General features: G+C 44.7%; 1 protein-coding gene across 1 annotated transcript in view; it reads left to right on the forward strand.

Annotated features, from left to right (window-relative positions):
* Positions 1–11,014, forward strand: part of LOC139243877 (zinc finger protein 271-like) — a 54,708-nt gene extending 43,694 nt beyond the window's left edge. The window contains exon 3 of the mRNA XM_070870888.1: positions 8,670–11,014. Coding sequence (XP_070726989.1) covers positions 8,670–9,539 — 870 coding nt within the window. The 3' untranslated portion in view covers positions 9,540–11,014. The remainder of the gene's footprint in view (positions 1–8,669) is intronic.
* The last annotated feature ends 8,071 nt before the right edge of the window (positions 11,015–19,085 follow it).

The following is a 19,085-nucleotide window of genomic DNA, read 5'->3' on the forward strand; positions in this document are numbered from 1 at the left end:
GGTGTTAAGAAGGCATATGGAATACTTGCCTTTATTAGTCGAGGCATGGAATACAAGAGTTGGGAGGTTATGCTTGAACTATATAAAACACTGGTCAGGCTGCAGCTGGAGTACTGTGTGCAGTTCTGGTCACCACAATACAGGAAAGATGTGATTGCACTGGAATGGGTGCAGAGGAGATTTACGAGAATGGTGCCTGGATTGGAGAATTTTGGTGATGAGGAAAGATTGGAGATGCTGGGTCTGTTTTCTTTGGAACAGAGGAGGCTGAGGGGAGACCTGATTGAGGGGTATAAGATTATGAGAGGCCTGGATAGGAAGGACCTGTTTCCCTTGGCGGAGGGGTCAACAATCAGGGGACATAGATTTAAAGTAAGTGGTACGAGGTTTAGAGGAGATATGAGGGCAAATTTCACCCAAAGAGTGGTGGAGGTCTGGAACTCACTGCCTGAAAGGGTGGTTGAGGCAGAAACCCTCATCACATTTAAAAAATACTTGGATGTGCACTTGAAGTGCCGTAACCTGCAGGGATACAGAACAAGAGCTGGAAGGTGGGATTAGACCGGATATCTCTTGGTCGGCCGGCGCAGATACGATGCGCCGAAATGGCCTCCTGCTGTGCTGTAAATTTCTATGATACATTCCCAGGGCAGGTACAGCACGTGTTAGATACAGTATAAAGCTCCCTCTACACTGTCGCATCAAACACTCCCAGGGCAGGTACAGCACTGATGCTGAGTGAAGCTCTTCTGAAGCCCCATCGCTCGGGACCCCGGATTTGTTGGAGGACCTGCTGCGCGCTTGGTCCTCCAGGCGCCGCCCACTCACTCCCTATTGGTCGGAACCTCCCGCCACTCAGGCGCTGCGCACATCACATGGCTGTGGTCTAACGGAATCGGCAGGGGTGGATTGCCCGGGACTCTTGGGGGAGGGGGGGTGGGCTGTGGCGCAGGGGAGCCTTGGAATCAGCGGAGAGGCTTTCTAAACACACTTTCTAAACGTTTGCCCTGAGCGGGGCCCCCGGCAGCTGTGGGGCTTTCTCCTGGTGACAGGCCCTGGGGCAACGGCCGCCATCTTGGGGCAGGATCTGCTGGGGACAGTGACGTCACGGGGCTGCAGGACGCTGATTGGTTGGTGAGTCGGACAGGCTTTGTCCCTCCCCGGGCTGACAAACTGTCCATTGCTAGAATCACAACTTGTATTTATATAGCGCCTTTAACGGAGCAACACGTCCCAAGGGCTTCACAGCAGCGTTACAGACACAACACATACATTTAACACCCAGACACAAAAGGAGAAATTAAGGCAGATGACCAAAAGCTGGTTTAAAGAGATAGGTTTTAAGGAGCATCTTAAAGGAGAAAAGAGAGGGGGAGAGGTTTAGGGAGGGAGTTCCCGAGCTTGGGGCCCAGGCAGCTGAGGGCACAGCCACCGCTAGTGGAGCGATTATAATGAGGGATGTTCAAGAGGGCAGAATTTGAGGAGCGCAGACGTCTCGTCGGGTTGTGAGGCTGAAAAAGAGTGATTTATAAACAGGGTGAGAATTTTGAAATCGAGGCGTTTAACCAGGAGCCAGTGTAGGTCAGCGAGCACAGGGGTGATGAGTGATCGTGACTTGGTGCGAGTTAGGACATGGGGTGTCGAGTTTTGGATGACCTCAAGTTTACGTTGTGTAGAATGTGGGAGGCCAGCCAGGAGTGAGTTGGAGTAGTCAAGTCTCGAGGTAACTAAGGTATGGATGAGGGTTTCAGCAGCAGAAGAGCTGAGGTAGGGCCTGAAGCGAGCAATGTTACGGAGGCGGAAAAGGACAGTTTTAATTATGCCGCAGATATGTGGCTCGAAACTCATTTCAGGGTCAAATATGACACCTAGGTTGCGAACAGTCTTGTTCACCCTCAGATTGATGCCAGTGAGAGGGATGGAGTCAGTGGTTAGGGAACGCAGTTTGTGGCGGGGACCAAAGATAATGGCTTCGGTCTTCCCAATATTTGGAGAAAATTTCTGCTCATCGAGTATTGGACGTTGGACAAACAATCTAATTCATAACTACTTTATTGAATTAGTAACGAACATAAGAACATAATAGGAGCAGGAGTAGGCCATCCAACCCCTGGAGCCTGCTCCGCCATTTAATACGATCATGGACTCAGGTCCACTCCCCTGTCCGCTCTCCATAACCCCTTATTCCTTTATTGGTTAAGAAACTGTCTATATCTCTGTCTTAAATTTATTCAATGACCCAGCTTCCACAGCTCTCTGAGGCAGTGAATTCCACAGATTTACAACCCTCAGAAGAAATTCTTCCTCATCTCAGTTTTAAATAGGTGGACCCTTATTCTAATATTATGCCCCCTAGTTCTAGTCTCCCCCACCAGTGGAAACATCCTCTCTGCATCCACCTTGTCTAGCCCCCTCATAATCTTATACGTTTCAATAAGATCACCTCTCATTCTTCTGAATTCCAATGAGTAGAGGCCCAATCTACTCAACCTTTCCTCATAAGTCAATCCCCTCATCTCCAGAATCAACCTAGTGAACCTTCTCTGAACTGCCTCCAAAGCAAGTATATCCTTTCTTAAATCTGGAAACCAAAACTGTACGCAGTATTCCAGGTGTGGCCTCACCAATACCCCAATAACTAGCAAGACTTCCCTGCTTTTATACTCCATCCCCCTTGCAATAAAGGCCAAGATTCCATTGGCCTTCCTGATCACTTGCTGTACCTGCATACTATCCTTTTGTGTTTCATGCATCAGGCTCCCCAGGTCCCGCTGTACTGCAGCATTTTACAATTTTTCTCAATTTAAATAATAACTTGCTTTTCGATTTTTTTTTTTTTCTGCCAAGGTGCATAACCTCACATTTTCCAACATTCTACTCCAACTGCCAAATTCTTGCCCACTCACTTAGCCTGTCTGTCTGTCCTTTTGCAGTTTTTTTGTATCCTCCTCACACATTGCTTTTCCTCCCATTGTACTGTCAGCAAACTTGGCTACATTACACTCTGTCCCTTCATCCAAGTCGTTAATACAGATTGTAATTAGTTGGGGTCCCAGCACTGATCCCTGTGGCACCGCACTAGTTACTAATTATCAACCCGAGAATGAACCATTTATCCCGACTCTCTGTTTTCTGTAAGTTAGCCAATCCTCTATCCATGCTAATATTACCCCCAACCCTGTGAACTTTTATCTTGTGCGGTAACCTTTTATGTGGCACCTTGGCAAATGCCTTCTGGAAGTCCAAATACACCACATCTTCTGGTTCCCCTTTATCCACCCTGTTTGTTACATCCTCAAAAAATTCCAGCAAATTTGTCAAACATGACTTCCCCTTCATAAATCCATGCTGACTCTGCCTGACTGAATTAAGCTTTTCCAAATGTCCTGCTACTGCTTCTTTAATAATGGACTCCAACATTTTCCCAACCACAGATGTTAGGCTAACTGGTTTATAGTTTCCTGCTTTTTGTCTGCCTCCTTTTTTTAAATAGGGGTGTTACATTTGCAGTTTTCCAATCTGCTGGGACCTCACCAGAATCCAGGGAATTTTGGTAAATTACAACCAATGCATCCACTATCCCTGCCGCTACTTCTCTTCAGACCCTAGGATGCAAGCCATCAGATCCAGGGGATTTATCCATCATTAGTACCATTATCTTACTGAGTATCACCTCCTTAGTGATTGTGATTGTGTTAAGTTCCTCCCCCACCCTCTCACCCACCTCCCATAGCTCCTCGATGATCCACTGTTGGGATATTTTGAGTGTCCTCTACTGTAAAGACTGATACAAAATATTTGTTCAGAGTTTCTGCCATCTCCATGTTCCCCATTACTAATTCCCCGGTCTTGTCCTCCAAGGGACCAATATTTACTTTAGCCACTCTTTTCCTTTTTATATACCTATAGAAACTCTTGTTATCTATTTTTATATTTCGTGCTAGTTTACTTTCATAGTCTATCTTCCCTTTCTTAATCATTTTTTTTAGTCATTCTTTGCTGGCTTTTAAAAGCTTCCCAATCTTCTGTCCTCCAGCTAGTTTTGGCCACTTTGTATGCCCTTGTTTTTAATTAGATACCATCCTTTCTTTCTTTAGTTACCCACAGATGGCCATCTTTTCTTTTACACCCTTTCCTCCTCAATGGAATATATTTTTCTTGTGAGTTGTGAAATATCTCCTTAAATGTACGCCATTGTTCATCAACCGTCCAATACTTTAATCTATTTTCTCAGTCCACTTTAGCCAACTCTGCCCTCATACCTTTGTAGTCTCCTTTATTTAAGTGGTGCAGAAGGGAGGGATTCAAATTCCTGGGACATTGGAACTGGTTCTGCGGGAGGTGGGACCAGTACAAACCAGACGGTCTGCACCTGGACAGGACCAGAACCAATGTCCAAGGGAGAGTGTTTGCTCGTGCTGTTGGGGAGGAGTTAAACTAATATGGCAGGGGGATGGGAACCTATGCAGGGAGACAGAGGGAAATAAAATGGAGGCAGAAGCAAAAGATAGAAAGGAGAATAGTAAAAGTGGAGGGCAGAGAAATCCAAGGCAAAAAACAAAAAGGACCACATTACAGCAAAATTCTAAAGGGGCAAAATGTGTTAAAAAGGCAAGCATGAAGGCTCTGTGCCTCAATGCGAGGAGTATACGGAATAAGGTGGACGAATTAACTGCGTAGATAGCAGTTAACGGATATGTTGTAATTGGCATCACGGAGACATGGCTCCAAGGTGACCAAGGCTGGGAACTCAACATCCAGGGGTATTCAACATTTAGGAAGGATAGATAGACAGGAAAAGGAGGCGGGGTTGCGTTGCTGGTTAAAGAGGAAATTAATGCAATAGTAAGGAGGGACATTAGCTTGGATGATGTGGAATCGGTATGGGTGGAGCTGCGGAATACCAAAGGGCAGAAAACGGTAGTGGGAGTTGTGTACAGACCACCAAATAGTAGTAGTGAGGTTGGGGACAGCATCAAACAAGAAATAAGGGATGTGTGCAATAAAGGTACAGCAGTTATCATGGGGGACTTTAATCTACATATTGATTGGGCTAACCAAACTGGAAGCAATGCGGTGGAGGAGGATTTCCTGGAGTGTATTAGAGATGGTTTTCGAGACCAATATGTCGAGGAACCAACTAGAGAGCTGGCCATCCTAGACTGGGCGATGTGTAATGAGAAAGGACTAATTGGCAATCTTGTTGTGCGAGGCCTCTTGGGGAAGAGTGACTATAATATGGTAGAATTCTTTATTAAGATGGAGAGTGACACAGTTAATTCAGAAACTAGGGTTCTGAACTTAAGGAAAGGTAACTTCGACGGCGTGAATTGGCTAGAATAGACTGGCAAATGATACTTAAAGGGTTCACGGTGGATAGGCAATGGCAAACATTTAAAAATCACATGGATGAACTTCAACAATTGTACATCCCTGTCTGGAGTAAAAATAAAATGGGGAAGGTGGCTCAACCATGGCTAACAAGGGAAATTAAGGATAGTGTTAAATCCAAGGAAGAGGCATATAAATTGGCCAGAAAAAGCAGCAAACTTGAGGACTAGGAGAAATTTAGAATTCAGCAGAGGAGGACTAAGGGTTTAATTAAGAGGGGGAAAATAGAGTACGAGAGGAAGCTTACCGGGAACATAAAAACTGACTGCAAAAGCTTCTTTCGATATGTGAATAGAAAAAGATTAGTGAAGACAAAAGTAGGTCCCTTGCAGTCGGATTCAGGTGAATTTATAATGGGGAACAAAGAAATGGCTGACCAATTGAATGAATACTTTGGTTCTGTCTTCACAAAGGAAGACACAAATAACTTTCCAGATATACTAGGGGACCGAGGGTCTAGTGAGAAGGAGGAACTGAAGGATATCCTTATTAGACGGGAAATTGTGTGAGGGAAATTGATGGGATTGAAGGCTGATAAATCCCCGGGGTTTGATAGTCTGCATCCCAGAGTACTTAAGTAAGGAAGTTGTCCTAGAAATAGTGGATGCATTGGTGATCATTTTCCAACAGTCTGTCGACTCTAAATCAGTTCTCATGGACTGGAGGGTTGCTAATGTAACACCACTTTTTTTTTTTTTTAAATAGACTGGTTAGCCTGACATCAGTAGTGGGGAAATGTTGAAATCAATCATTAAGTTTGAAATAGCAGCACGTTTTGAAAGCAGTGACAGGATCGGTCCAAGTCAACATGGATTTATGAAAGGGAAATCATGCTTGATGAATCTTCTGGAATTTTTTGAGGATGTAACTAGCAGAGTGGACAAGGGAGAACCAGTGGATGTGGTGTACTTGGACTTTCAAAAGGCTTTTGACAAGGTCCCACACAAGAGATTGGTGTGCAAAATCAAAGCACATGGTATTGGGGGTAATGTACTGATGTGGATAGAGAACTGGTTGGCAGACAGGAAGCAAAGAGTCGGAATAAATGGATCCTTTTCAGAATGGCAGGCAGTGACTAGTGGAGTGCCGCAGGGCTCAGTGCTGGGACCCCAGCTCTTTACAATGTACATTAATGATTTAGATGAAGGAATTGAGTGTAATATCTCCAAGTTTGCAGATGACACTAAACTGGGTTTTGGCGAGGCCGCACCTGGAGTACTGCGTGCAGTTTTGGTCACCTTACTTAAGGAAGGATATACTAGCTTTGGAGGGGGTACAGAGTCGATTCACTAGGCTGATTCTGGAGATGAGGGGGTTACCTTATGATGATAGATTGAGTAGACTGGGTCTTTACTCACTGGAGTTCAGAAGGATGAGGGGTGATCTTATAGAAACATTTAAAATAATGAAAGGGATAGACAAGATAGAGGCAGAGAGGTTGTTTCCACTGGTCGGGGAGACTAGAACTAGGGGGCACAGCCTCAAAATACGGGGGAGCCAATTTAAAACCGAGCTGAGAAGGAATTTCTTCTCCCAGAGGGTTGTGAATTTGTGGAATTCTCTGCCCAAGAAAGCAGTTGAGGCTAGCTCATTGAATGTATTCAAATCACAGATAGATAGATTTTTAACCAATAAGGGAATTAAGGGTTATGGGGAGCGGGCGGGTAAGTGGAGCTGCGTCCACGGCCAGATCAGCCATGATCTTGTTGAATGGCGGAGCAGGCTCGAGGGGCTAGATGGCCTACTCCTGTTCCTAATTCTTATGTTTTTATGGGTGGCGGTGTGAGCTGTCAGGAGGATGCTAAGAGGCTGCAGGGTGACTTGGACAGGTTAGGTGAGTGGGCAAATGCATGGCAGATGCAGTATAATATGGATAAATGTGAGGTTAACAACTTTGGGGACAAAAACGCGAAGGCAGAATATTGTCTGAATGGTGGCAGATTAGGAAAAGGGGAGGTGCACCGAGACCTGGGTGTCATGGTTCATCAGTCACAAAGTGGGCATGCAGGGGCATGCAGGTACAGCAGGCAGTGAAGAAGGCAAATGGTATGTTGGCCTTCATAGCGAGGGGATTTGAGTATAGGAGCAGGGAGGTCTTACTGCAGTTGTACAGGGCCTTGGTGAGGCCTCACTTGGAATATTGTGTTCAGTTTTAGTCTCCTAATCTGAGGAAGGACGTTCTTGCTGTTGAGGGAGTGCAGCAAAGGTTCACCAGACTGATTCCCGGGATGGCTGGACTGACATATGAGGAGAGACTGGATCAACTGGGCGTTTATTCACTGGAGTTGAAAGGATGAGAGGGGATCTCATCGAAACGTGTAAGATTCTGATGGGACTGGACAGGTTAGATGCAGGAAGAATGTTCCCGATGTTGGGAAAGTCCAGAACCAGGGGACACAGTCTTAGGATAAGGGGTAAGCCATTTAGGGCTGAGATGAGGAGAAACTTCTTCACTCAGAGAGTTGTTAACCTGTGGAATTCTCTGCCGCAGAGAGTTGTTGAAGGCAGTTCATTGGATATATTCAAGAGTGAGTTAGATATGGCCCTTACAGCTTAAGGGATCAAGGGGTATGGAGAGAAAACAGGAAAGGGGTACTGAGGGAATGATCAACCATGATCTTATTGAATGGTGGTGCAGGCTCGAAGGACCGAGTGGCCTACTCCTGCACCTATTTTCTATGTCTAAAGACGTGCGATGGGTTTGGACTTCAGCACAGCAGGAGGGACAATGTGTGGGGCAGGGATTGACAGCTTTGGAAGAACAAGAGAGGAAAGAATGTTCCATGGAAACTAGATTTGTCTATTCTGAATTTCTGTCTTGTACTGACAGTGATGAGTTTTGTTATCTCCTTTTACAGCGTATTAGAAGGGGAGATTTTCAGACAGGAAACACAAACCAAACATCATGTTAAGATCTGACGGAGTCAATCGATTCATCAGGACCTGAATATCATCGGCCTTTGAAAGTGGAAGGAGAAATGTTTGTCTGTTCTGCCTGTGGGAAAAGATTTCAAACATCAGTGTGACTGGAAAAGCACCGAGACACACACACCCGAGTGACAGTGTTCCAGTGCACTGACTGTGGAAAGAGCTTTAACCAGTTACACAGCCTGAAAAAACATCGCACCATTCACAGCGGGGCCAAAGTGTAAACGTGTTGTGTGTGTGGGCGAGGCTTCAACTGATCGTCCAATCTGGAGAGTCACAAGGACACCCGCACCATGGAGAAACCATGGAAATGTGGGGACTGTGGGAAGGTATTCAGATCACCGTCTGCGCTGGAAATTCATCGACGCAATCACACTGGGGAGAAGCCATTCACCTGCTCCGAGTGTGGGAAGGGATTCACTCGGTCATCTTATCTGCTGACACACCAGCGATTTCATGCTGGGGAGAGGCCGTTCACCTGCTCTGAGTGTGGGAAGGGATTCATTACGTCATCGCACCTTGTAACTCACCAGCGAGTTCACACTGGGGAGAGACCATTCACCTGCTCTGAGTGTGGGAACCGATTCAATCAGTCATCCGACCTGCTGAAACACCAGCGAGTTCACACTGGGGCGAGGCCGTTCACTTGTCCAGTGTGTGGGAAGGGATTCACTTGTTCATCCCAGCTTGTAGCTCACCAGCGAGTTCACACTGGGGAGAGACCGTTCACCTGCTCTGAGTGTGGGAAGCGATTCAATCAGTCATCCAACCTGCTGAAACACCAGCGAGTTCACACTGGGGAGAAGCCGTTCACCTGCTCCGAGTGTGGGAAGCGATTCACTCGGTCATCCACCTTGCTGACACACCAGCGAGTTCACACTGGGGAGAGGCCGTTCACCTGCTTTGAATGTGGGAAGCGATTCACTCGTTCATCCACCTTGCTGCAACACCAGCGAGTTCACACTGGGGAGAGGCCGTTCACCTGTTCTGAGTGTGGGAAGCGATTCAATCAATCCTCCAACTTGCTGATACACCAGCGAGTTCACACTGGGGAGAGGCCATTCACCTGCTCAGAGTGTGGGAAACGATTTACTCGATCATCGACCCTGCTGACACACCAGCGAGTTCACACTGGGGAGAGGCCATTCACATGCTCTGAGTGTGGGAAGCGATTCACTCGGTCATCCACCCTGCTGAGACACCAACGAGTTCACAAGTGACTGCAGGGGTTGGAATCTGCTGTTATTGCTGCTGTTAATCACATCCCGACTGAACCATGTTCATTCTGACAGTTGGGTTTGTTTCTGCTGATAATAACCCTATAACTGGGCTGGACTTTAATATTCTGGATATATTGCTGATTGTGTTCTCGGGGATGCAGTGTCCATTTGAGAAACACTGTGTTATCTTTCCCCTTAGTTTAGTGACTCAACAGAAATTTAGTTTGCAAAAAAATAATAAAATTTTACTCTTCTTTCAAAATCTACAATTGTGTGTGAAAGTTTCCACTGAATAAAATCTCCAATTAGAAAGAGCTTGCTGACAATTCTTACTAACTTGCACATTACACAGTGGCCCCTCCATTATCCACCAGAAAGAAGGGGAATGGGAATTGGTGGGGAATCAGTGTCCCCAAATGTTGCCCCTCCGTCTGGTGCAGCAATCCCCTCGGCACGGGAATGGAGACAAGTCCAGACCAAAACTGTGCGCAGTACTCCAGGTGTGGTCTTACCAATACCCTGTACAGCTGTAGCAGGACTTCCCTACTTTTATACTCCATTCCCCTTGCAATAAAGGCCAGCATTTGATTTGCCTTCCTGATTACTTGCTGTACCTGCATGCTAACTTTGAGTTTCATGTACAAGAACCCCCAGATCCCTCTGTACTGCAGCATTTTGTAATCGTCCCCATTTAAATAATTTACTTTTATTTTTCCTACCAAAGGCGATGACCTGACATTTTACCACATTATATCCATCTGCCAGATTTTTCCCCACTCACTGAGTCTCTCTCTTTGTAGATTCTTTGCGTCCTCCTCACAACTTGCTTTCCCGCCTATCTTTGTATCATCAGAAAATTTGGCTGCGTTACACTCGGTCCCTTCAAACAACTCATTAATATAAATTGAAATAGTTGAGGCCCCAGCACTGATCCCTGCAGCACCCTGAAAATCTATCAATGTAGCTACCAACTTTATATGTATTATCCGTACTAATTTCAAATGTATTAACTCTTTCTAAAATGGCAGCTCATGGTTATTGCTGACTCTTCAGATCTCACTATAGGGGAGAACAATGAGTGACTTGTTCTTGTAAAACAACCTTGAGGAAGCGTCTGATCATGGGAATGTAGCAACAGATGTAGGAGCTAAACTGTGGGAATACCCAGAGAAGCAGAACTGTGCCTTCCTTGCCTGCAAAACAAATAAGCTGGAGATGACTTAATCTTCACTCACGATTAGGGAATTGCTTGCTTTATTGTGTAAATGACTGGTTTAGCTTGTATCTATGCCACGGTAGTTGATGTGATAGGACAATGAAAAGGGGTTGTACCGATCAAGAACTGTATAAATGTAATGTTTTTGTAATGATTTTTGCTTGCTCTGGTGGATTCGACAGACTCATGGAGTCGGTGCCCCTTTATCAGAGCAAGACACTTCATCGATGAAGCCTGAATAAAGTTAGTCTGAACTATACTTTAAAGTGTTCGAGTCAGTGTATTCGCTGAAACAGATTGAGGGAAAAGAATCCGTATAAACAACTCCACTAGTTACAGTTTGCAAACCCGAAAATGACCCATTTATCCCGACACTCTGTTTTCTGTCAGTGAGCCAATCCTCTATCCATGCTAATATATTACCCCCAACCCCGAGAGCTCTAAGCTTGTGCAGTAATATTTTGTGTGGCACCATATGGAATGCTTTCTGGAAATCCAAATATACGACATCAACTGGTTCTCCTTTATCCACTCTGCTTTTTACATCCTCAAACAACTCCAGCAAATTTGTCAAACATGATTTCCCTTTCATAAAACCATGCTGACTCTGCTTGACTGCAATATGATTTTCTAAATGTCCTGCTCTACTTCCTTAATGATGGACTCCAGTATTTTCCCAATGACAGATGGTAGGCTAACTGGTCTATAGTTTCCTGCTTTCTGTCTTCCTTCTTTCTTAAATAGGGGTGTAACATTTGCTGTTTTCCAGTCCGCTAGGACCTCTCCAGAATTCAGGGAATTTTGGTAGATTACAACCAGTGCATCCACTATCTCTGCGGCCACTTCTTTTAAGACCCTAGGATGCATGTCATCATGTCCAGGGGACTTGTCCACCTTTAGTCCCATTAGTTTGCTTAGTACTTTATCTCTAGTGATGGTGACTATTTTAAGTCTTCCCACTGCCCCCCCCCCCCCCACACCCAATAGCTCCTTGATAATCAACTGTTGGGATGTTTTTAGAATCCTTTACTGTGATGACTGATACAAAATATTTGTTGAAAGTCTCTGCCATTTCCGTGTTTCCCATTATTAATTCTCCAATGTCATCCTCTAAGGGACCAATGTTTACTTTAGATACTAGTTTCCTTTTTATATGTCTGTAGAAACTTTTACTGTCTGTTTTTATATTTCTTGCTAGTTTGCTCTCATCTATCTTCTCTGCTTTATCATTTTTTTAGTCGTCCTTTCCTGGTTTCTAAAAGTTTCCCAATCCTCTGGCCTCCCACTGTCTTTCGCAACATTGTAATCCTTTTTTTTTCAATTTAATACCATCCTTTACTTCCTTAGTTAGCCAGAGATGGTTCATCCTTCTCTTAGCATCTTTATTTCTCACTTGAATACTTTGCTGAGAGTTATGAAATATCTCCTTCAATGTTTGCCACTGAATTTCTAGTCTTACCCTTTAACATATTTTCCCAGTGCACTTGGTGTCAGTGACAAGGGTTGGTTTATATCACATGGGAGGAGATTGGTGTCTGACTGTGGGGTTGGTTCAACCCTCATTGACCTGACCAAGGCCTTTGACACCGTCAACCGTGAGGGATTATGGAGTGTACTCTACAAATTCGGCTGTCCTCAAAAATGTGTCACCATCCTCCACTTGCTTCATGATAACATGCAAGCCGTGATCCTGACCAATGGATCCACCACAGACCCAGTTCATGTACGGACCAGGGAGAAGCAAGGCTGTGTCATTGCACCAACGCTCTTCTCCATCTTCCTTGCTGCAATGCTACATCTCACTATCCCCATATCCCTCGATTCCTTTAGTGTCCAAACAACTTTCTATCTCAGCCCTGAATATACTCAACGACTCAGCATCCACAGTCCTCTGGTAGAGAATTCTAAAGATTCACGACCCTGAGTGCAGAAATTTCTCATCAGCTCAGTCCTAACTGGCCGAGCCTGTATCCTGAGACTATAACCCTTAGTTCTAGACTCTCGAGCCAAGAGAAACAGATTCTCACCATTTGTGTGAGGAAGTGCTTCCTGACATCACCCCGGAACCTCAGTGGTGGGAAAATTATTGGAAAAATTCCTGAGGGACAGGATAAATCTTCATTTGGAAAGATATGGATCAAGGACAGTTAGCATGGATTTGTTAAGGGAAGGTTGTGTCTGACTAACTTGATTGAATTTTGAGAGGAGGTAACAAGGAGGGTCGATGAGGGTAGTGCGTATGATTTAGAGTATATGGATTTTAGCAAAGCTTTTCATAAGGTCCCACATGGCAGACAGGTCACGAAAGTAAAAGCCCATGGGATCCAGGGCAAAGTAGCAAGTTGGATCCAAAATTGGCTCAGGCTGGAAGCAAAGGGTAATGGTTGATGGGTGTTTTTGTGACTGGAAGGCTTTATCCAGTGGGGTTCCGCAGGGCTCAGTGCTGGGTCCCTTGTTTTTTGTGGTATATATTAATGTTGGGATATGATTAAGAAGTTTCCAGGTGACACTAAAATAGGCTGTGTGGTTGAGAATTAAGAAGAAAGCTGCAGACTGCAGGAAGATATCAATGTACTGGTCAGGTGGGCAGACCAGTGGCAAATGGAATTCAATCTGGATAAGTGTGAGGTCATGCATTTGGGGAGGTCTAACCAGGCAAGGGAATACACATTAAGTGGTACGACACTGAAAAGTGTAGAGGAACAAAGGGACTTTGGAGTGCAGGTTCACAGATCCCTGAAGGTGGCAGGCCAGGTAGATAAGGTGGTTAAGAAGGCAGATGGAATACTTGCCTTTATTAATCGAGGCATGGAATACAAGAGCTAGGAGGTTATGCTTGAACTGGTTAGGCCGCAGCTGGAATACTGTGTGCAGTTCTGGTCACCACATTACAGGAAAGATGTGATTGTACTGGAAAGGTTGCAGAGGAGATTTACAAGAATGGTGCCTGGACTGGAGAATTTTGGCTATGAGGAAAGATTGGAGATGCTGGGTCTGTTTTCTTTGGAACAGAAGAGGCTGAGGGGAGACCTGATTGAAATGTATAAAATTATGATGGGCCTGGATAGAAAGGACCCGTTTCCCTTGGCAGAGGGGTCAACAACCAGGGGGCATAGATTTAAAGTAATTGGTTTAGAGGAGATACAAAGGGAAATTTCTTCACCCAGAGGATGGTGGGGGTCTGGAGCTCACTGTCTGAAGGATGGTAGAGGCAGAAACCCTCACCACATTTAAAAAATACTTGGACGTGCACTTAGTGCCGTCACCTACTGGGCTACGGACCAAGAGCTGGAGAATGGGATTAGGCTGGATAGCTCTGTCGGCCGGCACGGACACGATGGGCTGAAATGGCCTCCTTCCATGCTGTAAATTTTGATGATTTTATGATTAATGACCGAGATGAATTGACCGAGTGTAATGTATCCAACTTTGCTGAGGATACAAAACTAGGTGGGACACACAAGCTGTGAGAACACACGATATATCGATAGACTATGTGAGTGGGCAGTAAGGTGGCAGATGGAGTATAATGTCGGGAAATGTGAGGTTAATCACTTTGGTAGGAACAATAGAAAAACAATATCTTTTAAATGGTGAGAAACTTTTAAATGTTGGTGTTCAGAGAGATTTGGGTGTCCTCGTGCAAGAAACACAGAAAGTGAGCGAGCAGGTACGCAAGCAATAAGGAAGACAAATGCTATGTTGTCCTTTATTGCAATGGGTTGGAGTATAAGAGTAAGGAAGTCTTGCTACAATTGTACAGGGCTTTGGTGAGACCACACCTGGAGTACTGTGCACAGTTTTGGTCTCCTTATCGAAGGAAAGAAATACTTGGCTTGGAGACGGTGAACAAAGGTTCACTCGATTGATTCCTGGGATGAGTGGGCTGTCTTATGATGAGAGATTGTGTAGAATGAGCCTATACACTTGAGTTTAGAATAATGAGGTGTGATCTCATTGAAACATACAAGGTTCTGAAGGAGACTGACAGGTTAGATGCCGAGAGGTTGATTCCCCTGCCTGGAGTGTCTAGAACTCGGGGGCACTGTCTCAGGATAAGGCGTAGGCCATTTAAGACAGAGATGAGGAGTTTCTTCACTCAGAGGGTTGTGAATCTTTGGAATTCTCTGTCCCAGATGGCTGTGGGTGCTCAGTCTATTCAAGGCTGAGACAGATAGATTTTTGGACTCTAGGTGAATCAAGGGATATGGAGATCAGGCGGGAAAGTGGAGTTGAGGTCGATGATCAGCCATGATCTTATTGAATGGTGGAGCAGGCTCGAGGGACCTTATGGCCGACTCCTGCTCCTATTTCTTATGTTGACATCCAGGGGGCTCTAGATTTATTAGTCCTACCCTTTTTCTTTAAGGTAACATACTTCCTCTGAACCCTCATTATCTCCTCCTTGAATACCTCCCACTGCTCTGAGACTGATTTACCTTCAACATAAGAACATAAGAATTAGGAGCAGTAGTATGCCATTCGGCCCCTCGAGCCTGCTCCGCCATTCAGTGAGATCATGGCTGATCTTCTACCTCAACTCCACTTTCCTGCACTATTCCCATATCCCTCGATTCCCTTTATATACAAAAATCTCACGATCTCTACACTGAGCTTGCACAGTTTTCTGGGGTAGAGAATTCCAAAGATTCACCACCCTCTGAGTGAAGAAGTTTCTCCTCATCTCAGTCCTAAATGGCCAACCTGTTATTTTGAGACTGTGACCCCTGATTCTCGACTCCTAAGCCAAAGGAAACATCCTCCCTGCATCTACCCTGTCAAGCCCTGTAAGAATTTTCTATGTTTCAATGAGATCACTTCTCATTCTTCTAAACTCTAAAGAATATAGGCCTAGTCGACTCAATCTCTCCTCATTGGACAATCCCCCCATCCCAGGAATTCAGTCTGGTGAACCTTTGTTGCCATCCTCAATGTCAAGTACATCCTTCCTTAGCTAAGCAGCCAAAACTGTACCCAATACTCAGCTGCAGTCTCACCAGGATCCAATATAATTGCAGTAAGACATCTTTATTCTTATCCTCAAATCCTCTTGTAATAAAGGCCGACATACCATTTGCTTTCTTAATTGCTTGCTGTACCTGCATATTAACTTTGTGATTCGTGTATAAGGACACCAAGATCCCTCTGAACACCAACATTTCCCAATCTCGCACCATTTCAAGTCGCTGTTTCCAGTCCACTTTCGCTAAATCACATCTCAGCTTAGTAAAATTGGCTTTTCCCCAATGAGAACTTTTATTCCTGGTCTATCTTTGTCCTTTTCCATAACTACCCTAAATCTAACTGAATTATGATCACTAGCACCAACATGCTGTCCCACTGATACCCCTCCCACCTGCCCAGTTTCAGTCCCTAATACTAAGTCCAGAACATCCCCCTCTCTTGGTGGGCTAGACTGAGTGATGTGTAATGAGAAAGGATTAATTAGCAATCTTGTTGTGCGAGGCCCCTTGGGGAAGAGTGACCATAATATGGTAGAATTCTTTATTAAGATGGAGAGTGACACAGTTAATTCAGAGACTCGGGTCCTGAACTTAAGGAAAGGTAACTTTGATGGTATGAGACGTGAATTGGCTAGAATAGACTGGCAAATGATACTTAAAGGGTTGATGGTGGATAGGCAATGGCAAACATTTAAAGAGCACATGGATGAACTTCAACAATTGTACATCCCTGTCTGGAGTAAAAATAAAACGGGGAAAGTGGCTCAACTGTGGCTAACAAGGGAAATTAGGGATAGTGTTAAATCCAAGGAAGAGGCATATAAATTGGCCAGAAAAAGCAGCAAACCTGAGGACTGGGAGAAATTTAGAATTCAGCAGAGGAGGACAAATGGTTTAATTAAGAGGGGGAAAATAAGAGCAAGCTTGCTGGGAACATAAAATCGGACTGCAAAAGCTTCTATAGATATGTGAAGAGAAAAAAAAATAGTGAAGACAAAAGTAGGTCCCTTGCAGTCAGAATTAGGTGAATTTATAATGAGGATCAAAGAAATTGCAGACCAATTGAGCAAATACGTTGATTCTGTCTTCACGAAGGAAGACACAAATAACGTTCCGGAAATACTAGGGGACCGAGAGTCTAGCGAGAAGGAGGAACTTCAGGAAATTGTGTTAGGGAAATTGATGGGATTGAAGGCCGATAAATCCCTGGGGCTTGATAGTCTGCATCCCAGAGTACTGAAGTAAGGAAGTTGCCCTAGAAATAGTGGATGCATTGGTGATCATTTTCCAACAGTCTATAGACTCTGGATCGGTTCCTATGGATTGGAGGGTAGCTAATGTAACACCACTTTTTTTAAAAAAGGAGGGAGAGAGAAAACGGGGAATAATAGACTGGTTCGCCTGACATCAGTAGTGGGCAAAATGTTGGAATCAATTATTAAAGATGAAATAGCAGCACATTTGGAAAGCAGTGACAGGATTGGTCCAAGTCAGCATGGATTTATGAAAGGGAAATCATGCTTGACAAATCTTCTAGAATTTTTTGAGGATGTAACTAGTAGAGTGGACAAGGGAGAACCAGTGGATGTGGTGTATTTGGACTTTCAAAAGGCTTTTGACAAGGTCCCACACAAGAGATTGACGTGCAAAATTAAAGCACATGGTATTGGGGATAATGTATTGACGTGGATACAGAACTGGTTGGCAGACAGGAAGCAGAGAGTCAGGATAAACGGGTCCTTTTCAGAATGGCAGGCAGTGACTCGTGGAGTGCCGCAGGGCTCAGTGCTGGGAACCTAGCTATTTACAATATACATCAATGATTTAGATGAAGGAATTGAGAGTAATATCTCCAAGTTTGCAGATGACACTAAACTGGGTGGCGGTGTGAGCTGTGAAGAGGATGCTAAGAGGCTACAAGGTGACTTGGACAGGTTAGGTGAGTTGAGTGGACAAATGCATGGAAGATGCAGTTTCATGTGGATAAATGTGAGGTTATCCACTTTGGTGGCAAAAACATGAAGGCAGAACATTAGCTGAATGGCAGCAGATTAGGAAAAGGGGAGGTGCAACGAGACTTGGGTGTCATGGTACATCAGTCATTGAAGGTTGGCATGCAGGTGCAGCAGGCGGTGAAAAAGGCAAATGGTATGTTGGCCTTCATAGCTCGGGGATTTGAGTATAGGAGCAGGGAGGTCTTACTGCAGCTGGATAGGGCCTTGGTGAGGCCTCACCTGGAATATTGTGTTCAGTTTTGGTATCCTAATCAGAGGAAGGACGTTTTTGCTATTGAGGGAGTGCAGCGAAAGTTCACCAGACTGATTCCAGGGATGGCAGAACTGACATATGAGGAGAGACTGGATCAACTGGGCCTGTACTCACTGGAATTTAGAAGAATGAGAGGGAATCTCATAAAAACATAAAATTCTGATGGGACGGGACTGGACAGGTTAGATGCAGAAAGAATTCCCGATGTTGGGGGAAGTGCAGAACCAGGGGTCACAGTCTAAGGATAAGGGGTAGACCATTTAGGGCTGAGATAAGGAGAAACTTCTTCACTCAGAGAGTTGTTAACCTGTGGAATTCTCTTCTGCAGAGAGTTGTTGATGCTAGTTCATTAGATATATTCAAGAGGGAGTTGGATATGGCCCTTACAGCTAAAGGGATCAAAGGGTATGGAGAGAAAGCAGGAACGGGTTTCTGAGGTGAATGATCAGCCATGATCTTATTGAATGGTGGTGCAGACTCGAAGGGCTGAATGGCCTACTCCTGCACCTATTTTCTATGTTACGTACTGGCTAAAATGTTCTGCTGGTTGCTGACCCCTCTGCGAAGGGAAATAGCTCCTTCCTATCCACTCTATCTGGGCCCCTCATAATTCTATACACCTCATTCAGGTCTTCCCTCAGCCTTCTCTGTTGCAAAGAAAACAAACTATTAAAAGGGTCGTGCGCTGGAGGAAGTTACAGAGATCAGGAGGGGTGAGGCCCTGGAGAGATTTGAACAAGAAGATTTGAGTATTTTAAAGGTTGATGGCACCAGGTGTCTCACTACCAACAGGAAGGATGTTACTTTAACTACTACGAATGGATAATGAGGGGGAATCAATCTCTGTACCTTTAACTAACAGCGACATGGAAAGAGGGAAATGAATGACCTTTGAACACCTGGTCCACTTGGCACGGAAATGTTTGAAACTCATAATAGGAACTCCAGGGAAATAAAATACTGACAAATGTTAAACCATTTTGTTGACAAAAGAAATCTCAATTTTAACTTTAAAAATAGAAATAGTTTAATGGGGGTTCACACTCACCTGATTGGCCGACTCAGGATCCACCCCTCGAGCACCGCGATTGGTTTCAG

The sequence above is a fragment of the Pristiophorus japonicus genome, unplaced genomic scaffold, assembly GCF_044704955.1.
Source record: "Pristiophorus japonicus isolate sPriJap1 unplaced genomic scaffold, sPriJap1.hap1 HAP1_SCAFFOLD_190, whole genome shotgun sequence".
NCBI classification, from domain to species: Eukaryota; Metazoa; Chordata; class Chondrichthyes; family Pristiophoridae; genus Pristiophorus; species Pristiophorus japonicus.